We start from the raw sequence: 26184 nt of genomic DNA on the forward strand, positions 1-26184 counted from the left end.
GGGAATTGTATTTTCTTCAACCTTGAGTTGCCATTCAACCATAAAACACAGTCTTTAAGAAGGGATGAGATATCAATTGTGTCTGTTCTTTATGACTCACTACCGATCTTGTCTGCTGTTGCTGCTGTCAGTTTTTATTATGGATTTCCAATATTTCAGAGAGCTGCATTCACCTGGTATATGATGGGTTTCACCAGACTGAATTTATTCTCTTTCTCCAGTCTGTAACGTGGACTCCATGCTGTTCTTCCCCTCCGCCTCGGTGGAGAACTACGTCACCTTCTCCTTGAGCTTCCCCAACCTTCCTGAACTTTCCGTGTGTGTGTGGCTCCGTGTGGAGGACAAACACGTTGGCACGCTGCTGTCCTACGCCACTGATGACAGTGACAACCAGCTGGTCCTGTATGGACGCAGCGCCTCTGGCTCCTCAGCCTCTTCCTACTCCCAGTCCTCTTTGATCTCCTCCTCCTCCCCTTCTTCCTCCCCCACCCTGGATTTTGTTGTTGGAGACCCCGTGTACCGGCGTCTCCCAGCAGCCTCACTGCTGGATGGCCACTGGCACCACCTCTGTGTCCTCTGGTCCTCCATCCAGGGTCGTTTCTGGCACTACACTGACCGCCGCCTCACCTCCTCAGGCTCCAACTTCCAGAAGGGCTGGGAGGTTCCTGGCGGTGGGTCGGTGGTGCTGGGGCAGGAGCAGGACACAGTGGGGGGAGGGTTTGACCCTGTAGAGGGTTTTGCTGGGCGCATGGCCGGGTTCAGGGTGTGGGACCGGGTGCTGAGCCCACTGGAGGTGGAGGGGGTGGCAGACGGGAGGGGGGTGCCCAGAGGAGTGGTACTTAGTATGGAGGATATAAAGGAGGTGCATGGGGAGGTGAAGCAGGTAGCATGCGAGTGTTTGGAGCACTGTGTGTGATAAAGCTATGGAGCTGGAGTTTTATTCCAAAACACAAAAATCATACAACTTCAACTACTTTTATGCCAGAAATCATTTGTAAGAGTATGCACCAACATTAAGTTTATTTGATGTCATTTTTTTTTTTTTTTTTTTACTGATTTCTTTGCATCCAACATCTTATCTTTAAATGTTGTGCAAAATAATGTTTGTGTTTTTAGCCTCATTTTTTCTAGCAATAACTGGATTAAATATTCTTTTATTGAATGAATGGATTGACATTTATAATTAGCATTTGTGTAAATATAGAGTTGTGAGCAACTTTTGCTATATTGGTTCATGTTTATCATGGATTGTGATGCATTTTCTTGGTTGTTTGACCATTTCCTTTTTTTTCCCTTGATGGATCCTTTATAGTGATATCTGCTGCCTCCCAGTCTGCCTTTTGAAGCTAAGGGTGGCTATTTGTCTTAAAAGCTGGGAAATAAATTAACCGTTTCACATGAGGGTGTCTCTGTAGCTCTGTAACGTCATATCATTAAATCAAAAAGTTTCAAAATGTAACTTGAATTAGGTGTTTTCATGTTTCACGTCACACTTCATGTTTTTTCCCCCGTTAGAGTGTAGACTGCGCCTAAACAGCCTGTTTGGTGGGATGCCACCACAAAAAACTACAACACCCAGCATCCCCCGCCGCTAGCTGGTATTATTGGCCCTGCACGCGACCCTTACAAAGCGTCACGAGTTATGAATGATCATGGGGAGCTGAGGAGTCTCTGCCTTTATCCTGCAAAAGTTGTGTTTTATTAAATACTGCGGCGTTTGTTAGAGTGGCGAGCCGTCGGAGGCCACCATGGCCAACATCACGAAGAAAGTGTCGTGGTCCAGCCGAGCCGACGAGTCCGGGGCGACCGGGGAAGGCACGCCGCTGCTCAACGGCTCCGAGCAGCCCCGATACTCCAGACAGGTACCGTTAGCATGTCGGCTGGCCAGCTAGCTCTCCTGCCGCCCGGCTGCTGCAGAACAAACAAGATGCTGTGTCATGTGTTATTACAGGGTAACAGTAAGGCTAAGTTCAGTCATGTTTAATGCTGGGCTGTGGAGGCATTTGACTCACACGTAGTTTTGTGGCATGGCAAGCCATACAGGCGGTGGGGCGGTTAGCAAAACACAACAAGCTAGCTGTCAGCATGATGAAAGCAGTAGTGATACGCACGGCAGCTGATCGAAACTTCACTACTAACTTGCTGCAGAGCTTGGACATATACAGAAGTAAAGTCTCCCAGCTCTGTCCAGCAAAAGGTGAAACACTGTAAACTGCACGTTCCTCTTTCTGTAACTGAGCCACCACAACTATGGAAGAGTCGGTCACATATAAGAGAGCATAATGTCTAATTGAATAAGCCAAGCTAATCAGTGATTTCCTGCTCAGTCTGGACAATGTCACAACCACTGGGCAAAGTGTCACACATGCATTCATGCACATTAAAACACTTTCTTTGTTAGCCAGCTGTCATCATCTGCTGTGTTAAATGTGACCCGATAACCTGTAGAGTGCCACACATAGCCAAACATTTTTTTTTTTCTGTTGCGGTCTGTAATGTTTCTGGTCTGTAGCTATCTGGAGGAGGCAGTATATTTCAAATAGGCAGACTCAGCACGGTGGATTTGGAAGAGGAGTTGACATCAGATGAGGTAAAGTCTGAGTTCGCATCATTCTCTCACTTTTCTTTCTGTCTATCAAGTCATCGCTCCATCTTGATCCTTAGCTGGACCCTGTCAGACCCGGCGTAGTGCACCCCTCATGTCATCTCATGTTCTTTGCTGACAAGAATAATCACTCTGGTCAGCAAAGACCTTACCCCAGCCAAGACAAAAGCAACAAGAGTCAACACACAGCAGTCAGCCCACTTACTGAAAATGCATTCAACTAGCCTGTAGTGTGATTAGACCACAAGGTCATTTGTGTGTATTGGTGTGTGTGTGGCTGTCACACTAAAATCTAGTCAAATAGAGCACCTGTACTACTCAGGTTTTCATGCCTGGTCTGTAGAGTGACACCTGATATTGTTAAAGGTTCGGCTGAGCATATTTAGCGTATTCTGCTGTAAGTAGCTGAACTGAACGAACAAATTTCCCTTTGTCCACCATGTATAGATGGAAAACCTAACTTAAAAAGGACCTGCTCATGAATAGGGTCCGCAACAATGCGGTTGACTCATCAGGCGTGTGTCAAAGGCACGAGCCTGGAAACTGTATTTTGGTTTCCGCTATGACACAGTACAAATGAGGAATAGACGCCGGCCATCTCTTTGATAACATGGTCATTTGTGTCAGTTTTTTTTTTTTTTTTTTTTTTTTTCAGAAACTGGGTTTGAATCCACAGAAGATTAAAATACACCAAAACACCAAATGGAGAGGGTGGAGTCAAAACCAGTCTAAACCTAAAACCTAAAAAACACTGCACATTTGTCAGTACCTTACACGATGTCCAAATTGCAGGAGCTCCAATGTTCTGATAAAGGTAAAACATGTGACACAACGATGTTGTAAATAAAGTATTATGGTGCTACAGTGATACTGTAGACTACAAATTGTATTTTCCAGATGTAAGAAAACATGTTTGTTGAGCACAGACACCAGTGACAACATCATCGGGCCTACTAAAATCGGGACTCATATAGCAATCTCAATATATGTACAAAAAGATCGCAATATAATTTATTTATCATATCATTCACCCTTTATCAACAGCTTGAGGCTATTTCTTAGTTTGATGGTACATCACACCAATTGCTTTCCACAGAAAACATAAGACTTAGTTGTGCTGTTGCTGGCTTGTGGGAATATGAATGACCATGCTTTTGATTTGCCTGATGGTAGCTGGTAGATCAAAGATTACTGCTAGTGATGCATATTGCATTTTATCCTATGCATGTAAATGTGAATTATGCCTTTTTTAAATTTAGTCTGTCGCTGATTCTCTGGCTGTGCATATGGGTCACAGCTGTGTGACAGGCCCATTTAACATTCTTCATGAGCATCTGACAAACTGCATTTGAATTGCCTGTTGCTAGTTTGTCTGCATGACAGATTCTTTCATTTGAACGATGTGTCCTCTGCTCTGTGTGCGCCAGCGTTTCCTTCAACACTGAAGACCACAAAGACCATGTTTACAAGAACTCAATTTGTGTTTGAGCTTTAGAATCACTCTTTCCAAATTCTGTTTCAGGTTGTTTTACAGTGTTGAAAAATAGCTCCGCTTTTGGGGGAAACGCTGGTTTGTTTCTTTCACAGTAGCTGCATCTTGGTCATTCAAAGTTGTTTCTGCTACCTTGACTTGGCACCTTCTCCGCTTTAATTGCATTGATTATTAAAGCTGCAGTATGTTAGTTTGATCTGCCTGTCAAACAAGGCCTGCTGTGAACATGTTCAGTTTGCAACGGTAATTTTTCAATGATTTATTTGGATTCAGTAAACGTACATACTGCAGCTTGGAGTGCAAGATCGATGAAAACAATATGATTTGCTCATATTGTTCAGAACCTTGTGGATTCCTACAACACAGTCGTTGCCATCGCACTGTGCCCTCCCTGTGATGTCAGTGACTCCGTTCCTCGTGATTCAGCGGGTCAAAGGTCACAGATCAGTATTACCTTGGTGACCCCTGTTTTCTCTGCAGGACTCGCTGAGGGGCCGACCCAAAGAAATCCCTCACAATGAGAAGCTGCTTTCACTCAAATATGAGGTAAGCAAATAGTTCTGTTTCACTGTAATTTTGAGTGTACACGTTGCACTGACCCTGTTGTTAAACAAAGAAAACAACCTCAGTGAGGAAAACGAATCACAAACAGTGACAGACAGTTTGTTGCTGAGGGCAGTAATCTCTTAAGCAGACTGGGAATTGGCAGCTATTGATAAAATCAGCTTTGCATCAACATAGTAATGGGTCATTGTGAACTTCCTGACACTGATCTAATGGCATACACACATATAGTTTGTTTTCTCACATATTCAGCATCTCTGTTAACCATGAACCTTTGAGGAATGAGAGTAAACAGTAACATGTTGCTAGTTGTAGCAGTTCAGCCCCTGTTTATTTAATCAGTAGATACCTCTCATTTTTTATTATATTTGATTAATCTTTATTTTGATTTTTGTGTTATGTGTAATTCCAGAGTCTGGACTATGATAACAGTGAGAACCAGTTGTTCCTGGAGGAGGAGAGGAGAATGAGCTACATTGTAAGGGCATCTATAAGGTTTCCAGAGAATCACATGATCGTTTGCAATATACCATATTTTCCAGTGTATTCAGGATTTCCACTTGTTTTTCTTGCTCTGTATTCCTCACTTCTTTCTTTATGTCTTGTTCTCTGTCATTCTCTTAAACACCCTGCATGCATAATCCCCATCCCTCTCTCGTCCCTTCCTCTTTCCCAACCGCTGCAACTTCTTCTCTCATGTTGTTCCTCTTGCTTTTCTCATCTTCTTCACCCTACACACACCTCTCACCTGCCTCACTCCTCGCTGCCCGTAGGGTTTCCGCTGCCTGGAGATCAGCCGCTGGGTGGTCTGTGGTCTGATCGGCTTCCTCACAGGCCTCATCGCCTGTTTCATAGACATCGTGGTGGAGACGCTGGCTGGGGTCAAATACCTGGTTGTCAAAGAGAGTATCCTGATGTGCTGGTGTGGTGTTCACTGCCTTTAGACGTCTCTGATTTAGAGAGCAGGCATTCACTAAACAGTGTATTACATCGACCTTCAGTTACTGCCAGAAAGCTCTGTGTAAACTGTTCTATGAGTGGTGCATGCTGGGAAAAGCTGTTCGTTTCCATTCATTTCAGTGTGGCACCAGAGTCAACTTGCAGAGAGTTGAAACTTTCTTGAGATTGTTAATTGATCACAGTTGATATCCTGCCCTGGTTTATTCAGTTACTTAGTCATGATTTATCAATTGATAACCATAAATAGACACTGTGAAAAAAAGGTTTCTTCTTGGGTTATGTATTATTCTGGCTAGTGTTAGTAGATTTTTCCCCTGATATATCTGATAGAACATGAATGCACATTTTCTCTCTGTCACACTTGGAAAATCTTTCCATGCAGAATGTGTGTATCCACAGAAACGACATTGAACAGAATACAGTCCCTGAAGGAAATTTTGTTTTACAAAAGAAATCCAATTAAATTAAATAAAAAAAAAAAAAAAATAGAACTGGGAAGCTGAATGGTTTAATTTGTCACGCTATTTTTCAGCATTTCAGGCTTAGATCAGTATTTTACTGAAAGAGCAAGACATTTTTTTTGCTCCATTGGTTACAGTGGTTTGCATGTTACAAAATTCACCACACTGTAAGTATTTCACTAGCCACATTATTTTTAAAATAGCTAGGTGACAGACGTAGCAGCCACAGGTAAAATTTACCACAAATTAGACAGTTTTTACATGTTCTCCTTATTATTGTGGTTATGATTGGCTGGTGAACAGTGTTGTTGTCCGTGTTTGGCTGGTGCTCTTTTCCTTGACCTCTGACCCTTTCAGACATAGAGAAGTTTACAGAGGTGGGCGGCCTGTCCATCTCTCTGATCCTCTGGGCTGTTCTCAACTCCGCCTTCGTCATGGTGGGAGCCGTCATAGTTGCCTTCTTTGAGGTAAGTCACTGGGGATAAAGCACTATCTTTCATATTTTTTTTCTTTACACTTACTTAGGGTTCCTGGTTTGGAGTCACAATTTCCATGCATTTTTATCGTAACATCACTGATTCCTTCTGCTTCTGCATTCTTGATGGCATTCCTCAAGCACATAGGTTGCACATTTTGCAGAAGTGTGTCATAGATGCTATTTCTGCAAATCTTATTGGCCAATCTGTCTGCCCCAGAGCTGCAACTCTGACAGCAGTATGTAACACTGTAAGGAGGACTGTATTGTGTCATTCTGGTTTGCCCCAGTTTGGCAAGGGGGTGATCAGGGACTGTTTTTTTTATTTGATATAAAGTTCCAGTCTGCCATCTGATTGGTCAAAGAGATGTTCAGCCAAATAGGATCTTTTAATGTGAAAAAGCAGACTGAGGAGTGATATTTACAATTTGTAAATTACAGGGCTTACGTGCAAAATGCAAAAATGTCCTCAGTGCTAAGGATTAAAAACAGCAAGTGTTTTTATAAATATGACTCCTTAGTCTACTTTTTTAAATCCCTGTGTGTGGGTCCTACTCGGCTGAACTATGAACTTCTGACAGACCTATGAACTTCTGACAGACCTATGCACTAGGAACAGTTTTTAAGGTGCGACTCTACTCTTGGCCTTGCCACAAAACAGTGTTAGCCATGGTTTATTGATTGCTGTGCTGTCCTCTGTGCTGTCCACTGAGTAATCTTGTTTCCCTCCCTCTGTTTCTCTCTCACCGTCTTCCCAGCCTATAGCAGCAGGAAGTGGTATACCTCAGATAAAATGCTACCTGAATGGAGTCAAGATTCCCAGGGTTGTGCGACTCAAGGTATAGACACACACACACACACACACTGCAGTTTCTTGGACCACTATTGCTGCACAGGAAAGAACATGATCCATTGCCTCACATTAGTTGTATGTTTGTTCAACAGACTCTGGTGGTGAAAGTGGGCGGAGTGATCTGTTCAGTGGTTGGAGGGCTTGCAGTTGGAAAGGTAAATCAGAAAATTAACACTCAAAACTTTGTCTCCACTCATACATGTTTAATTTATAAAACACCTTGGCTTTGTCAGATTGTAGATAATTAAGGGCTGAAGACTTAGCATGGCATAACGAAATGGTGCCAAATCCAGTTTTGAGTGTATCACTCCATATGAAGCATGTGGCCAGAAATGCTTTGGAAAAAAGTGTGGATGTTTGTGTGTTATGTTGTACAGGCTTTGGCTTTGGAAGGCATAAAATCTTAATTATGGAATCATTAGCCCCTTACAGAAAACCTTAGAAACTGCTGGGACCTTACTGATTTTAATGTAACAGATTTTTTTTTTATTAATGGAGGACTGCAAATCATCAGTTAAAAAGGTGAGGGAAAAATTCATAAGAGCTTCAGATGAACCTTCGTAGTTAAAGAGGAGAGTTTTTGTGCAGCTCAAATAGATCATTCACATTCCAAGTTGTATTGATTGGCAGAACTGTAGGTATCTGGGCTGTTAACTGACTCACATGCTTCTTTGTCTAATGTTTTCAGTCTGGGCAGATATTTCCCTCGTTCACTTGTCCTTTTGTTTACCCACAATCCTTCAGGAAGGTCCCATGATTCATTCTGGTGCTGTTGTGGCCGCTGGGGTCTCCCAGGGCAGGAGCACCTCTTTAAAGAAAGACTTCAAGGTTGGTGTTTTTAATTAGTCCTGTGTGTGTGTGTGTGTGTTTGTGTGTGTGTTTGTGTGTGTGTTTGTGTGTGTGTGTGTGTGTGTGTGTGTGTGTGTGTGTGTGTGTGTGTGCCAGGCTACTTTAGAACAAGGTACAGCATCAAGAATTGCATTGAATAACAAGCAAACCGAACCTTTTGTTTTAAGTGAGGGGAGTTTGTGTTAAGCATATCTATACATGTGTATTTTTGTATAAGATGAAAACTTGCTGTGATTGGTTGTGCAATGTGTACTGTTGGTACATTTCAAATGTGCCTGTTGGAGTGTGTGTGTGTGTGTGTGTGTGAGTGTATGAAACATTCATGGAGTGATGCCAAATCTATGTGTGTTTGTAGATCTTTGAGTATTTTCGGAGAGACACAGAGAAACGAGACTTTGTTTCTGCTGGAGCCGCTGCGGGAGTGTCTGCTGCTTTTGGAGCACCAGTCGGTAAAAACACACACACACACCAAGGACTAAGTATTTAAACAGTGTGAACGTTAGCTCTGTTATAAATACTGCCTTTGCTTTCCGCTCTAGCTGGTGTGAGACTCGATGGGCGCAGTAGTATGGCTTCATGCCCAAACTGCTGGCTGCTGAGAGAAAATAAACACATGAGGAAGCTCCTTCGAAAGAGCTGGCGTCTTAGTCTCATTGTTTTCCAAGATATAGATGCTATATTGTATCTCCCTGCCAGCGCTTACCTTAACATATTTTACCCTTCAATGTGCAGGGAGCCATAAGTTAAAAATATTTCAGTTGTTTTGCGACAGAATGGCGTGATTCAGATGGCTTTTCATTATTCGCATAGCGACAGTAGTAGATGCAACCAGCACTTCCTAGCAGCAGCTCTTTAGCACTTAAAAAATACAGACTGTGTAGAGTCCCTTGACATTTTCACAGTGATGAAGATGCTATTTCTGAATACACAAAGAATGTTGTGACAGTTTGAAATGAAGGCTTCAAAGTTTAGAGTTTCAAAAATGCAACTTCTTCTTGTTTATCAAGCACTGCTCAATAGAGAACATTAGGGGGTTAATTCATCTCACCCCACTTCAGCTGACCTGAATTTTGTCTCTTAATGCCCACAGTGCTGTGATAATAGTGCCATGTGGAAAAAGCTGCCTTGCAGATTGGAGGCTGTTTCCTCCAGAAACAGTTATTGGTGGTGTGGAAACGCTTCAGAAACAGCATTAAAGACCATCTGATACTCAAAATTTTCGCCGAAACCAGTGTTAATGAAATCGTCCCATGCACTGGAAGGGAAAAAATTGATATATACTTGATAACAATGCAAACGTCATTTCAAGTAATGAAATTATTGTTTCAGAGACACCTCAGCTTTATAACATCGTTAAAAATAAAGCCATATCAGCCAAGTGTGTAAGGTCTGTCAGTGTAAACTGAAGAAAAAATATGACTAACAGAAAAAAGTTTTAAAAAATAGTAAGAAAATAATAGAATAATAATGGTGAAGGTCTGTTAGAAGCTTAACCTAAGGTGACAATACCAAACAGGTAGTGCAGCACAAATATAGATATAGGTTAAAGTGACTGGTGTTAGCAATGTAAACAATAGTCTGCATGTAGTTTGCATTTAGTCATTTTGATGTTAAAGACTCAATAACGCTTGTATGGCGAGATGTTTTTGGGGGATTTTTTCCTGCATTAGGCTTCCACTAATTCCTGTAGCTGTCACCTGATTGACAAGTGCAGAATGTAACATCATGCATGCAGTAATATGAATATCAGTGAAATGAAATAGTGAATAGCAGTTCCTCTTGTTGTTCAGAATGCACTCAGTTCTTAGTGTGCATGATAATGTTTGAGGTCACTGCACAGGATGTTCAGTGGTTGACACCAGTGAGCTCAGCATCAGCACAAACACTTGAGCACATCAAAGGCTGCACATAAGGCTTACTCTACAGTCTTCTCATTACACATCTCATAAATGTATCAAAGAATCAAAATACTGTTTGGTTCTTGACTGTGGTTGTGCTTCTTTTGTACACAGGCGGCGTTCTGTTCTCTCTGGAGGAAGGTGCTTCTTTCTGGAACCAGATGCTGACATGGAGGATTGTAAGTGTCCAGTGGAGAACAGCCTGGCACCTGTCGAGGTGTCGAGGCTGTGCACCTGCATAGCCATACTAAAAATGTATGCTCTCCTGTAGTGCTAAAGCAATTAGTCACTTAACTAAGTGGTCGATTGACACAAAATTAGATTCATTGTTTGTCATTTATTCAGCAAATGTCCCAAACATTTGCTGGCTCCAGCAAAGTCAGCAGGGAGGGTTGGTCAGAGCTGCTCTGACTGAGAACCAAACGCCCTGCCCTTTGGCCTGCCCTCTTCCCTGAGGCCAGTTGGTGCAAAAATATTAATCAGGTTTTCACTGGTCCATGACCAACCTACCCCCCTAGTTTTGAGCGAAACCGGCCATTTTTTATTTATTTGTTTGGCTACTTGTCAGGCTAAGAAAGCAAATTTCAGACATCACTTAGGGCTGCTAACTTCCCATGAGCGTTTGCCGTTATTTTTGACACTTTACAGACCAGAACAATCAATTAATTTATCAAAAAAAAAAATCATTACATTAATTAACAATGAAAATTATCATTAGCTGCAGCTGAATCACTGAATGGCTTGTGCTACGCAATTAAGTAGAGAATAAAAGGTGGATGGAGGGAGATAAAGTCGATTTAGCGGGTTGTAGAATTGGAAGAATGGTGATAAATATCAGGGTTGGAGTGAGGGAAAGTAGATGGGAACGCAAGTGTAGGAGATTATCTAATTTTCATTACTGCTCATGTTGGATGTGCTTTGACAACCTGCCTTGCCAACTTAACAGTACAAAGAACATGATGGAAATAAGCCTCTGAATTTATTATGTCCTCTGGGATTTTATTTATGAGTTATGATTCTTTTGAAAGTGTGAAATGATTCCCAGCAAGACGAAGGCTGATGAAGGAATAGATTACAGGTTTGCTAGGAAAAGATGTATTTCTTTAACCAGAGGCTCACATGTGGAATACTAAGTTCTCAGAAGAGAGGAGTAGGTGCATGGATAAAAACAATGCAAAGTGAAACTGGAGAGTAGAGGGATGAGGACAACAAACTGCTTTTCTTGTCTCCCTTCCCTCATCATCCCTTCCTTTCTCTCTTTGTCCTCTTTTCAGTTCTTTGCCTCCATGATCTCCACCTTCACCCTGAACTTCTTCCTGAGTATCTACCACAACAATACAGGAGACCTTTCCAATCCCGGTCTCATCAATTTCGGACGCTTTGAAAGTGACGTGAGAAACCTCATCTATTATTTTACCTGTGATCAGGAACACTTTATTATTGCTATTTCCCCCCTTTATTTATATATTTTGTGCTTCTTTATATGAAGATGTGAACTCCAAGATGCTGCTTTAAGCTGTTATTCTGTAAAGGTAAAACTTGACATGTCCTTTTGCTCCTTTTTCAGAGTGTGGCCTATAACCTCTATGAGATTCCTCTGTTCATTGCTATGGGAGCTATAGGTAAATGTTTTTTTTTTTTTTTTTTTTTTTTTTTCCTTCTGGATGTGTGTTTCCAGATTGCTGCTGGAAGGAAATGGGAAGATTAAGAGATGATAGAGGGATGAAGGGAAGGTGTGGAGTGGGAGAAGTGTAGATAGGATTTGGTTCTCACATGATTGCTAATTTTAGTTTATTTAAATTATTATTTTTTCAAATTGAAATAAATCAAACCAATAATGGTTCAATGCTGGCACATAGACAGCATTTTAAGGTCATTATTATTATTATGTTATTATTATTATTACTATCAGTCGTATTATTATTTTTTGACAGGTGGTTTGCTGGGAGCGCTGTTCAATGTCCTGAACTACTGGCTGACCATCTTCAGGATCAGGTATCTGTACACATCACTTCTGATGTTGACTCTGTCCAGGCGTTTCTTTGGATGATCAAGACAACACTGACTTGAATAAGACCTCTGAATCTGAAATTTTGGTCAGGGAAAGAAACTTGTGATGGAAATTCAACATTTTAATGATGCAAAGTCATGGGAGAAGTCACAGAATGTTGCATTTGACACTGAGCTGGAACTTTGCCACGGTGAACGCCAACAATAGCTGGCAACATGAGAACAAAGCTGTTGTCAAAACATTGGGTGGGGTGCACAAGGAGCCAGTACTTAAAATACGTTCTCAGGAGCGTCTCGTGATTTAGGCGCTTGGTATTAAAAATAGTCGCAGTATGAAGACAGGTATGATGACTGACAGGTTGACTGATCGGGGAGGAGACTTCTGTAAAGAGCGCTGTGCTTCCTGCTTCCTTGTTTGGAGCTGCAGGGACTCAGTTTATCTCTTTTTAATATGTCAGTTATCTTAATGTCTTTTAGAGTGTGAAGTCACTCTTGCCTTTTACAGTCAGCTGACAGCCAGCAATGTTAATTAGCATAACAAACACTGATATGCGTTATTAAATGCGGGTACAAATGATATTTCATTGATGTTGCTGATAGCAGATGTGCTATTCAAAGCAAATTTTTCAGTTTTCACACAAAATTAAATGGTTTGATATTTTCTCCCATGACTTTATTCTTGTAAAGGTGGAAAATCAGCATATAGACCAACTTGCAAAACTAAAACTCTTTATTAATAGTTAACAAAATATTATTGAACAGTTAAATAAAACTGAAAAACATGCAGTGTTCCACCATATTAACACTGAATATCTGATATCTTTTATTTAATGATATTTAATGAATTGGTTCATAAGTGTCTGTTTAACGTTAGCAAACACATGAAGAACCAAAATTAGGCAGCTGGTTTGAGCTGAAGGTACAACACATGCAGTGAAGGCAAACAGAGATGGGTTGATTCCACAGGAATTAAGAGTCAGAAATGTTTTTACTCATGATTATGGTGAGTCACTTGACTTTAGGCTCCATTAGATATGGGTTCACCAGTGAAAATGTTTCTTTGCCCTTCTATGGCCTATGTCATCCTGTTGGCCCGTAAGAAGTTGTTTTCACAATTTTTAAGTTTTCCTTTGTCCAGGAACACCCCTCTTGTGTTTTCACTGCTGAAAAAACAGACGCAGTAATCAGTGTGTTTTGCGGGGACAAAATGTGACATGCTGGGACAAAAAAAAAAAAAAAAAAAAAAGAATTCAATTCCAGTTGTCATTGCAAACAAAAGCAGCTCAAATATAGACACACTGCCTCAAGGCACAAAATGGCGGACTTGGCAGAGAAGATCTTTTTTTTTTTTCATTGTATTGTTTTTCCTGCCCAGAAACTCAGCAGCAGTGATGCCAGTTAGGCCTCAGCAGGCTCGAGGAATTCCATACTGGGTGTTCGCCATCACGTCATCATTTTGGGAATTTCTTCTTTCTTCTTTTCTAATTTTTTAGCCATAATTTTTTGCCAGGCATATCTGCTATTTTAAACAGACACAGTGGAGAGAAACAGGGAACACAGGGTAGAGATGGGGGATGACACGCAGCAAAGGGCTTTGAGCCCAGGCCACTGTGGCTAGGTTAGCCTCAGTAGTGGGGTTTCCTAGCTGATCGAGTGTCATGTGTGTGAGTGTTTTGTGTGTCAGATTGAACCGTGGTACTGTGATATGCAAGTCCTTGAGTGCAGAGTACAATTTAGATTAACCATGTTAGTGGTAAAGATAAAGCAAAGAATAAAAGCCCAGGCAAACCCCAAGAATATTAACAAAAATACTCAGTGTGAACCTGTGTGTGCATGTTTGTGTTCATTAATGGATAGGTTGTGTATGATGTGTTGGTATAAAGGGCAACCTGTTCACGACTTCTGGGAAGTACAGCTAAATGCCATTCTGTGTGTGTGTGTGTGTGTGTGTGTGTGTGTGTGTGTGTGTGTGGGCTTTAGGTACGTTCACCGTCCTTGTCTGCAAGTAATGGAGGCCATGTTGGTTGCTGCGGTGACAGCAACGGTGTCGTTTGCCATGATATATTTCTCCAATGACTGCCAGCCTCTGGGGCCAGAGCACGCTGAGGAGTATCCACTGCAGGTACACACACACACACACACTCAAACCAGTGCCTCTCCATGCATGGTTTTGACCAGCAGTCTTACAACATCCTCTTGCTTGCTTTGTTTTTTTTTTTTTGTTTGTTTGTTTTTTTGGCCTTTTTTGAACAAATCCAAGAGGTTGATTCGTGTGTTGTTGTGGAAAACCTCATCTCAAGATATCTCCAAGAAAACAAACAAACTTTGGAAGAAAACTAGTAGCAATGTTTCTGCATGAGACTGTTTGCTTTACATTGAGCAGTCAAATAACAGACTCACATGTTCAGGTTCAGTTTTAATGTATGTTTGTTGCAGTGAACCTCAGGACTTCTGTCTTATTCGGTCAAATGACCATGACGTACAATATGTCTTGGAGACAACAGAGCTCATAGAAAGACTATATTGGTAAGGGGCTTCCAAAGCAGCTCAATATATATAATCCAAATAAACGAAGAGAAGAATGGAAGCACCTGCCAAAATAAAAGAAATTCAGTTTGGCTTTATCATTGCTTGTGGGAGAAAATGCCTAGAGAGCAAACAGACAAACAAGACTCAAGATACAACAGCCTATGCAATGTCTTTCAAGTTAGTACTCTTCTTCAGGCAGTATTCATTGTCTCTTGTCAGTCACATGTTCTCTCTCTCTCCCTGCCTCTCTCTCTCTCTCCCTCCCTCTAGTTGTTCTGTGCTGATGGAGAGTATAACTCCATGGCAACGGCCTTCTTCAACACTCCTGAGAGAAGTGTCCGCAGCCTCTTCCACAACCAGCCAGGTGAAGCTTTGTGTGAGAAAGTATCAGTAATTTGAAGTGGCACTACACTTTTCTGTATTATATAACTGCAGATGCATGATGATGCCTTTAAATAAATAGAGGCGCTTTCTGTGATTTGTTCCCAAAATCAAACCACTTTTCTTTGGTACTTTTGTGTTTCCATGCTAATGCCAAGTCCACCAATCCAAGCGACCAAGCGATTTGGTTGTTTGTTCCAATCCTCTAGTATGACCCACATGAGCCACACAACCCAAACGAGGTCGCTCACAAGCCACTGCAGATACTTGGTTAAGATCAGGAAAAGGTCAGGCTTAAGGTTATGAAACGTTAGCTAAATATAACAAGCAAATATTAGTGAACACTAATACTAGCTATCTAAAAACGAACACTACTCTAGCTAGGATTTGAACACGGGTCAGCTGAGTGAAAATCATGTTGATTGACTCATCCACCATCACACTGGCCTCTTTACATGAGCTTGCATCGAGAGTTTCAGTGTTTACTTGGCCCATTTCTCATTTTTCCATCCAATATGTGCACTTAAATTCATCAAACTATGTGATTTCTCTTTATCATCATCAGCATGAATCTGACTTTTCCTCCCTCCCTAGTTCTCAGAAGAACCTCTGACCTCCTTAACCTGGGCATGTTCTTTAACGTTGACCTGTTTTTTTTTCCAGCCTTGACCTACAGCCTGACTCTTCATCTGATTCTTATCATTTTTTCACTTACCTTATCTCTCATCTGTCCTCCAGGAACCTACAATCCCCTGACTCTGGGAATGTTCACGCTGACCTATTTCTTCCTGGCCTGTTGGACCTACGGCCTGACGGTGTCTGCTGGAGTCTTCATCCCCTCTCTCCTAATCGGAGCAGCCTGGGGCAGACTGTTTGGGATTCTGCTGGCCTCCATCACCTCCAGTGGCTCGGTGAGTTCGGATTGAAACGTTGTCTCTATAAAATATGTGGCTTGGAGAAAAGTTTGCAGGGGCTACTTTTTCCTTCACTGACACAGTTTACCGATAGCCTTGCTCCCACTGTATTTGATGTGTGTATAACTGCTCTTCTTCTAGCCTCTGTCTCTTGCCATTGGTTTTGTTGGCACTAGTTTTGCCTCAGATTAAGACCTATTCCTTTGGACCAGTGTTTCAGTTCACTGTTTCAGCCCTTGGATGGTTTCACACTTGTTTTCCATCCAGTTAGAATGGCTCTTTGTGGGCAAATCAAATCTCGCTACTGTAATCTCAGCATAATCACCGCCTGCCCTCAATACACACAGTTGCACACACATTAGCACAGGATCTTTGTTTTATTTCCCTCTCAGTTAAAAGCACCTTTTTATTAACCAATATAAGTCAGATTATGGATGCTCAGTTATGGATAAAATGATGATTTTGATTATTTTGCAAGGGATTTCAACCAAAATTGTTGACCATGGACATTTGTCTCGATTTGAGAACTAAAATGATCTTACCTCATTTATTGAATCTTGACTTTTTAAATCAACAACTTGATCATTTTAATCTACAGCTGACATTCCTGAAATGCTTTAATTCTGAGATTTGACCATTGTCTCCAGTATTTTTAATTGTGGAAACTGAAGCTTTTTCCAATATTTGAAATGTATCATTACATTTAGTCTTTATTTACAGTTGAAATTTAAAGTTAATTTAAATTTAAATCTGATTTGATTTTACTGTGGCACTAAAATGATTATTTAATAAAAAATATAAAAAGCTCTGGAGAAATACAGCAGAAGTCGATTTGTTATTTTCTGAACTGGTGAGTAGAGGTATAGTTCAGAGGATGACAACACAAAATCCTTTAGTGCTTGATTTGCGTATTTTTACTGGCTGTGAAAATGTTTTTCTGCTTGTAGAGAAGAAATTAACCTAACCAACTACCATTCTCAATGTCATGATTGGTTGTTTACTGTCACGTGTGTTTCATGTCAGATCTGGGCTGACCCTGGTAAATATGCCTTGATTGGAGCCGCAGCCCAGCTAGGTGAGTATCACCCTGTTCAAACGTCCTTTTCAGTGGTGAGCAGAAAGCAGAAGTGTTGTCATTGTTGTGTGACACATGCACAAGGAAGATAATTGCCATATACAATAAGTTATTTGCAGTTGACATTGAAGTGTTTTGAGAATATAATTTTGATCTTTTTATGAATATATTATTTGTGGTTCATAATATGCCATCGAGCTCCAAGCTTGTGTAAAGTTTCTTTTCCAACAGTGACATAGTGTATCTTTGGTTTTATTTCCTTATATTAAATACAATTCTTGTTCTTGATTGTCAGCACCACAAGACTAATAGTAATATTTAACTGTAATATCATGCTCTAATCTATAGGGGGCATTGTGAGGATGACTCTGAGTTTGACTGTCATCATGGTGGAAGCTACAGGAAACGTCACATACGGCCTCCCCATCATGCTTGTCCTTATGACCGCTAAGATAGTAGGGGACTACTTTGTAGAGGTGAGAAGAGACCTGGGTGCACACACACACACACACACACACACACACACATACACATAAACAGGCATGCACGTGTAGGCATTTTGCATGATAATAGGATAACATTTTGCGGATGTAAACACAAGTCCTCACTACAGAACTGAATACAGTAGGGAACCAGGCAGTCCCGAAACTCACAAACATGTTCAGATAACTTCACACTTCCTCATGTGCTCGGCACAGAGCCGAGTGGTGGAAGACAGAACACAGACACAGACACACACACACACACACACACACACACACACGTATAACCACATATGTATAACATGTTCCTCCTGGTTCCAGGGTCTATACGACATCCACATCAAGTTACAAAGTGTTCCCTTCCTGCACTGGGAGGCTCCTGCCACATCCCATTGGTTGACCGCCAGGTAAGACCCTCCCTGATTTGCTAGTGGCAAAGTACAAGCTTTTCCAATGGGATAACTGGTAGTTTACATATGAACCGATTCCATCTAATATTATTTCCTTTGTGTGCAAAATTTTGTTTTTAGACACAAATTCCTTCTCAAAGAAGCACTTTGTAAACTCAGAGTTTGGATGCACTTTACATACACTGTATATCAAGTTTATTATTAGCATTTGACTCTTACCTCTCCATAATGTCTTTGTCTTTCACTATCACAACCTCTATCTGTCCTTTCCATTCAGAGAGGTGATGAGTTCTCCAGTCACCTGCTTTAACAGGATAGAGAAGGTGGGGACCATTGTTGACGTCCTTAGCAACACCTCCACCAATCACAATGGCTTCCCTGTGGTCGTGCACGTTGCTCCTGGAGACGAGGTATTGTATGATGGCTGGTCTCCATTCAGGATTTTGCCCCCATTTGCTTTTACAGTACAATATGCTGAGTCATGAACTGACTTTGCCTGGGTTGGGGTTTCAATGCTTGGTTGAATCCATACGATATGAGAGATATTATGCCTATAGTGTATGCAAACCAAGGTTTGGGTAATTTAAAGTTGAAGTCTGCAACAAATGGAAACTGGTTTTCACCTCTCATTCATCCCACTTTCTTCTTCTGCTTCAGCCAGCAAAGCTCTGTGGTCTCATCCTTCGCTCTCAGCTCATCGTTCTTCTCAAACACAAGGTGAGTGTGAGATGTGTGAGGCTGCCATTGCCCTGCCCCCTTTAGGTAAAATCTTTGTCAGAGGACACAACCCTTTCAGGAGTTGGTCGTTTGACCCATGTCCATCCTCCCTACTGGGTTTTGTGATGTTATGAGGATGCGTTGGGAAACTGCAGTCATTTTTATGCTAAGTCCCACGCATTGGGCCTTATGTTTTGTAAACCTTCAAGTGGGAGCTTCTGAACCATCCCATGAATCCAATGAGGACATGAAAGTTGGACAAAATCTTGGTTTAATGTCTTGGTGACAAGAAAATGACTTTCACCTTTATCTCATCAGCTAAATCACACCTCTTTAACAGTAATTACTTTTACTTTCTGGAAAAGTATGTCTTGAGTTGTACCTCACAGCCTGCCAGTTTTTTCCCCACGGGTTTGTGTTGGTGGTCTTTTCTTTCTCTCAGCCTGTCTGCCTGCTCTGTCCTGTCAGGTGTTTGTGGAGTTGGCTCGGTCCAGGCTGACGCAGAGGAAGCTGCAGCTGAAGGACTTCAGGGATGCCTACCCCCGCTTTCCCCCCATCCAGAGCATCCACGTGTCTCAGGACGAGAGGGAGTGCATGATGGACCTCACTGAATTCATGAACCCCACGCCTTACACCGTGCCACAGGTATACACACACACACACACAAATTCACACTGCGTATTTAGCTACTGGTGTTACTAATAGGCGTTACATTGATTCTACTTCAGTACACTCAAAGCTAGTGTGCGGTGCTGTAGATATAAGCCTCATGCTTTAAAGGGATTGCATGTTGGAATAGAGGGTGAGAAGTCAGAAGTTTTTAAATAAACAAGGCCCTCTGTGTGCAGGAAACATCTTTGCCTCGTGTGTTTAAGCTGTTCAGAGCGTTGGGACTGAGGCACCTGGTGGTCGTGGATGACCAGAACAGGGTAAGTGTGTGTGTCTGTCCCTCTATGTCTCTGTGTGTGCGCTTGTGTTTTGACTGGGCATCAGTGTAAGAGAGTAAATTCTTGTATTGAAGTGATGATGATGAATATCCTGATCGGCCTCTTTGCTTTCCAGGTGGTTGGACTGGTGACTCGGAAAGACTTGGCGAGATATCACCTGGGCAAACACGGACTGGAGGAGCTACACCTGGCACAGACATAGTAGACACACACACAAACACTCACACACATACACAAACACACACATACACACAGGGGACTTAACCTGGAGATCAACATGCACACCCATAGACAATGACCACGTTCACCCGTTGCCTATTTACCTGCTGACCCCCCCCAGCTATGCACCCCGCCAGGACGCCGTCAGGGGTCAAGAGGTCACGATCATTCTCTGATGCTAAAACGGCTGCCATGACAACACAAGGACATCCATAATCTGGTTCGTGAACAAACAAGCATTGGATATGCTGTATAGTCATAGCCATGTTTTACACGGTAAAAACTACCTGAGGTGTAGTTGAGTTGAACTGACATGCAGAAAAATCCATAATGGAGCCACCAATTTTTTTTTTTTTTTGTGTGTGTGTTTTCTTCACCCTTGTTTGTAAATGGGCAACACAGCATCTTAATGGTTGTGAACTCCTTTAGTGTAACTGTCTGTTACTGACTGAGTCTGTCTGTTGTTGTTCCATTCAATAGCAGACCTGGTGTGGAAACAGTGTCGCCATGTTAGGAAACTTCCCACCTGGTTTTAACTGGGACACGCTGGAAATCATTTGAGAGATGACTTCAGTTCTCACTTATCATAATTTGATTAGTAGCCATAGTGCTGAGGCATCAAATGATATATTAGCAGAAGGCTTAGTCATTATTCTCTTCCTCTTTGGCGCCACTCAAGGAAAGGGTTGTGTACGGCTTGGGGGGAAAATATAATGGACAGAAAATAAGCTTTCTCAGACCTCACTCATTTTATGAACCAGGTCAAATAAAGTTGCAAATGTGGACATGTAGAGATAAAAACGTTCAGTTTACCAACTAGAAGAGAGAAAACAGTGCTTTCCATTAAACTTTAGCGATCTCAGCTGGCAAATGGTAAAATGCTTTTGTTGTGTCCTCCTCAATATGTGTGCCCAAACGGAAATCCCCTTCTGTTGTTTGTTGTTTTCCATTACTTAAAAATTTCGTCTAGCAACCCTGTAGCAACTGATAATGTAACATGCCACAGTGTAAGAAAATATTCCTGTGTACTCTTGTACTACCCCAGTATGGGGTAGTACAATAATCCTGGTACAGTAATCCATAAACAAGGAAAAGGCAGTGTAATAACATCACATTATTACTTTAACATCCAGTTTTACTTAATCAGGTGAAAACTGATCATGTAATAATACTGACTAAAAATGTAATAGCTGTACTGACTAAATTATTGCATTATTAATTACATCACTAGTGAAACTTATTTTACATTCCATCTGAAGTCATATCATTGCATAATGTGATGATGCTACTGCTAGTAATAATGTAATGTAATCATGTCAGCAGTGTCCAGCAGTGAATGACAGTAACAGTTTTGCAACAGCATAACAATGATGTAGTCGTTTATTTGGACATGTATTGCATTTTGGAAAGTTATTTCATTTTGAGTTGATACAGACCCAAATGAGAAACAGAGTTTTTTGCTTTGGGAAATTTAGTGCTTTACTCTCCATTCTGGGTCCTTAGTGTGCTTGGCATTTTAAGAACAGCCAGCCATTCAAGGTCTTTAGTGGCTACATCAGTGAATATTTTTTTCCGTTTTTTGTCCTAGTTTTGCACTGTGTATGCTCATATTTATTGTTTTTGTTGAATACTTGTGTTTTTAAATTTGAAAGTGGGGTGAGGTGGAGGGGGCATGATAAGACTAAGTTTGATAGTAAAGTTTAAGAAGATATAAGTTTGATGGTGTTTAAGAAAGGGGTAGACATCATTATTGTGACTCTTCTCTCATTTGGCCACAAGATGGAGTTTGAGGCAGAATTTAGCTGTAAGCATGTCAGAGACCTGGAGACAGCAATTCTGCTGTGCAGTCGAGCTTTCGATGGTACCTCTGCCTTCTCTCTCCATTTCTTATCAGCACCTTGGAGTATATATATATATATACATTTTTATTTGTACTACTGTCAGTGGTAACATGTTTGGTATGCAGAATTTTCTATCACCACCAAATGTTGCACTTTGACCCACTACTGAAAGACTTTTCCCACAAGTGTCCCGCAAGAATAGCTGTAAGAATGTAAACATTTTGCCACGGTATCTTCTGTTTAAATCATGAAACGGCATCAAGGATTTCAGCAACTCAGATTTTAGCAGAACTGACCGAAAACATTTCTTGTCATTTGCATCCTCACTCTATTCAATCAGGATCATAGTTTAACCAGATAAAACACGAAACTGTGTCTGATTTAAAATCACCAGTGTGTTTTGTTTAAAAAAAATCAAACTTTTCTTGAATTTACTTCATTGTTTATATGTTTTTTTTTTCTTTGTGCACTTCAATTTTGTGTTTACACATTTGCTGTTAATCATTCTCGTCTCATCAGTGGTCTTTGTTTTGTTTGTACAGTTCTAGATGTTAAAATATAGACTATGCTGTATTTTTAACCAGTTGATGAACCTTTTGTGAACTAATAAAGTTGAAAGTTATCTATTCCTACAAAAGGTCTGTTTGATTAAAAAACATTTGGTTTTTTTTTTTCTTTCTTTTTTTTTTGTATAGTTACTGGGTTTAATGCAGTGCGGATTAAGATCATGTAGCATGTTTAAAGACTATTAAGACATGTCTCTGCAAAGTTCAGTGTTCACACTGAGCAAAAATCCCTTTTATAAAGAAAAAAAAAAAAAAAAGTAGAATTTAGATACACTGAAAACCCCTGTAGAGCCAGGGCAGCAACAGAAAGATTAGCAGCATCTATTAACATGAACTTATAAGAAGTTTAAATATGCTATGAAAGAGAAAAAAGAAATCATATGGCGAAGGCTTAGGCTTTGTCTTAATCTGTTGGTGGACTAGAAACATCATCAAAATATCACTGCAAATTCAAAAGTGAAGTTAGTTCACATATTTGTATCATCAACAAAATAGGCTTACACACATTTTTCAACACTTTTTCACACTGCTCAACACGCCTACAAATATTCTCACAAACTCTGGTGGTGAATGTTCCCTAATCCTTGTTATATCTTCAAAAACAAAAGAACATCAGTAGTTTTGTTCACCCACTCCTCGTTGCTACTGAATTGAGTCAAACTCTTGAATGACTACACTGACTTGAGTAAATTTTATTTCTAGGGCAGCGGCATGGAAAGTTCAGGCTAAAGGCAGCAACTTCAGCCCACTCCCCTGTCCTCAGCTGGGAGAACAACAGGGCTCTGTCTTGCTGTGGTTACAGGTTGCTGCCTCATAATCAGCTGATTGAATTTCAAGTCAAACTGGTGACGTAGGACCATGGCTGGGTCTGCTCTGTGTTTCTGCTTCAGGTCTGTGGATGGAAGGGAATCCGATCCCATTAAATGATCCCGTACTGGGCCAGTTCGTGGAGCTCCAGGTGGCTGAAAGCTTCCCAGGGACACACGACTGTAAAATCTACAGAACAAACGAGAGGGACAACATTCATATCCATCAGCAAAGTTAACTGAGATCAGAAATCACCTGTTGTGACTGGGATGTGCCTTGGTCTCAGACAGGCAGGATTACTGACCACGCACTTGACCTGATTGTTCAGTGTCTGCTTAATGTGTAGTTTGCTGCATAAGCTCTTTGAACTGTGGATCAATCAGTGTATGGACCATTTATACCGTAGGTGTACTGTTACTGTATAATGGAAAGCTAAACACCAATTCGGAAAAATGAACACAAATATTTAATATTTTTCTCATCACGGACATGGATGTCTTGACATGAACGTGACATAACTTGATCTTGGAATCGACTTAGGGATGTACATGGGCCTTTAAAAGAATTTAAAAATTAGTGCATTTGGGAAAAATAAGTTAGGACTAGGAGATTTTTGAAAATAACAGCACTTTCGTTTTAATGAAATATAGCAGCCAAATTCTTCAGTGTGCCTACTGTCTTGTTAACTCTCAGCACTGCATAACTTGATAAGATCACCTATGTCATATTTGACTCATTTCATATCTTATACCAATCAGTTTAGGGGCTTTCAATGTCACTGAACAGCAATGTCAACCTTGAAAGGTTGAAAAGTCTATGAATTCAATGTTCCAGTAGTAGATTTATGAAATTAAGTTACCACGTCACTCACCATATGCTTTGAATAAGACCGTAAACTAAATTCCACAAATGTAAAATGTGAATATATAAATATTAACACAGCTACCAGACAATATAGAGCATGCTGACTCAGTACAGGAACACACCAGTGTAAATCCTTTAAAGAAGAAAGAGTAAGGAGCAGATTTGGGCCAAACAGAAGCTGCAAATAAGCAGAATCAACCCAGTTGTTCAACTGTGAAACACAGTTCAATTCTAAAAAGATGGAGAACTGAGCAGGGAGTGGGATTAGGATTAGAAGAAAGGGGCATTTTTCTCACCAGTGCCAAGCCCATCCATTCCAGGGATGTCGTCCCCAAACCTAAAAAGAACAAGTGGAAAAACTTTTATGTATAATTAATAAATAACAAACTAGACAGCATCACCAGTATGAGTGAGTTCACATGGCTTGTGTATTTATTTGGCCTCTTACCCTTTGACTCCCTTCTTGGGGGGTTTGCTCTTGAACTTGGGGGCCATCCTCTGTTTGAACTTTAGGGGTCCTCGTCGTGGGGTGGTGGGGCCCCCCATCACCTTGGTGGGGGCCGTGATCTCACTGATGTTGATGTCCGGACTGGAGTTGCTCATCCTGACTGCTGCCGCCTCTTGGTCACCTCTGCTGGCTCTGTCTGGGTCTTTGTTGGGTCTTTTTCAATTTTCCTCCTCAGTGACTTTTGGGTCCTTGTAGTTTGGTTTTAGTGGCTGCCGCTTTTTCTTCTGTTCTGTTTCCAAAGCACTGCTTTCTCCTTGTTGTCTTGCACAGGACCCCGTCTCTGTCAGTCTGTCTGTCTGTCAGTTCAGTTGCTTCTTCGTCTTCCTCTCCCTCTCCAGTTCCCCTCTCTCTCCCTTTTTACCCCTCCTTTCCTTCTCTCTTCCTCAGTTGTGGATCAGTTGCTCATGCAGGAGTGTTTAAATACCCACCTGACTGACTATGCCCCCCGCCACCGTCACTATGGCAACATCATCCTGGGATGACAGATGACAGGCCTGCACTTTAACAGAAGTTTGGTAGTCACAACATTCTTGCTTCTCATTAATAAATAAGAAGCCCCCCCCACAAACAGGCAGACACAAAGGGTAGCCTACACACACACACACACACTCCTTCTCTTCTCCATATGTAAACAGCAGGTGGTCTGGGTCCAACTCCACAGACTCACAATATGACTGAGATCATGTAGATTAAGAAGCGACATTAACTGATATTGCATCTACAGCCCCCCAATACACACACACACACACACACACACACGTGCAAGACCCCTATCCACACACACAGATGCCTCTTGCATAAATCCCACTCTAATCCCGCTACACACTGAGCCCACAGGGAAGACAGCTTCTCTCAGTTCAGGTGCCAAATGCATATTCATTTTGTTTAATAACATACAAGATAAACACTAGCGTCTATAATATATGTCCATAAAAACATAATTTCCAAACCTCTTTATAGCATAGACAAATTCATATATCCAAAAAAAACAAGCAAATTATTTTAAGTGATGTAGTCATTAAAGCTCAGTGGTGAGTAACAGCAAATCTTGTGTAGGAGATTGGTCAAATTCATACAAAACATGATATAAAAACAACAAACTGCTTTTGATAATCAGGGACTACTTTCTCTGTTTTGATTGGAAGTCAAGGTGGAGGGATTTCGGAGACTGTGTGGTTTAATGCTGTGCAAGTACACAGTGCAGTGGGTGTTATTTTACCACTTATGTTATTTTGGCAAAGGTGTTGCCAGATCTTGTGTGAGGAACAAGCAACCGGGTCTCTGGAAACAAAAGCAACGATTTGGATCCCCAAAAAAGCAGAAGCCCCAAAATAGGCAACCTCACCTACCACAATGTGAGAGAGAGGCCGCTTGCTCAATTTATACATGAATAAATATATGAATTCATTTTGGAATTTTGGATTGAATAAATTAATGAATTACATTTTTAGCTGCAATTCTGTCCTGTGCAGCAATCATAACACTCACTGATACAGTTGAAAATCAATTTTGAGATAAAATGTATTACTCACTGACTGCGTATGGGGAAGACGAGGGATAGAGGCAAGCATTTAAATGACATAACAAAAATCATGCTAAGGAGACAGATATCCATGTTAGAAAGGCTACGATCACTCTCCGCCCACATGTACCACATCGTCAGGTACACTTGTCTGGCGTTTGAGGCCTTGGATATCAGCCTCCAATATTACATGAGGCAGAGAGACTTTGTCCCTCTGTCTCTGTATGACATAACA

General features: G+C 41.2%; 2 protein-coding genes across 3 annotated transcripts; one reads left to right on the forward strand and one right to left on the reverse strand.

The window, feature by feature from the left end:
* Nucleotides 1-1645: 1645 nt before the first annotated feature.
* On the forward strand, nt 1646-22313 carry clcn7 (chloride channel 7). 2 transcript variants are annotated; one of them, XM_030058367.1, is made up of 25 exons: nt 1646-1862; nt 2513-2590; nt 4578-4643; nt 5074-5139; nt 5435-5567; nt 6440-6549; nt 7316-7396; nt 7503-7565; nt 8155-8238; nt 8615-8708; nt 10272-10336; nt 11432-11548; nt 11725-11779; nt 12092-12152; nt 14148-14289; nt 14967-15060; nt 15816-15988; nt 17015-17066; nt 17415-17542; nt 17870-17955; nt 18236-18368; nt 18616-18675; nt 19144-19320; nt 19524-19604; nt 19738-22313. In XM_030058367.1, the coding sequence occupies exons 1-25, from the start codon at nt 1749-1751 to the stop codon at nt 19822-19824; spliced, it is 2400 nt and encodes a 799-aa protein (XP_029914227.1). In that variant the 5' UTR covers nt 1646-1748; the 3' UTR covers nt 19825-22313. The 2 variants fall into 2 exon arrangements, with proteins under 2 accessions (XP_029914227.1, XP_029914228.1); XM_030058368.1 differs by lacking the exon at nt 2513-2590.
* Nucleotides 22314-23167: 854 nt separating this feature from the next.
* Nucleotides 23168-24522, reverse strand: LOC115363081 (retinal rod rhodopsin-sensitive cGMP 3',5'-cyclic phosphodiesterase subunit gamma). Its single transcript, XM_030057154.1, has 3 exons — nt 24368-24522; nt 24216-24256; nt 23168-23244 (listed from the first exon to the last, which is right to left on the reverse strand). Exons 1-3 carry the CDS (start codon nt 24520-24522, stop codon nt 23168-23170), a joined length of 273 nt encoding a protein of 90 aa, XP_029913014.1.
* Between the last annotated feature and the right edge of the window lie 1662 nt (nt 24523-26184).

This window comes from Myripristis murdjan, chromosome 8 (genome assembly GCF_902150065.1).
Source record: "Myripristis murdjan chromosome 8, fMyrMur1.1, whole genome shotgun sequence".
Classification (NCBI taxonomy): domain Eukaryota; kingdom Metazoa; phylum Chordata; class Actinopteri; order Holocentriformes; family Holocentridae; genus Myripristis; species Myripristis murdjan.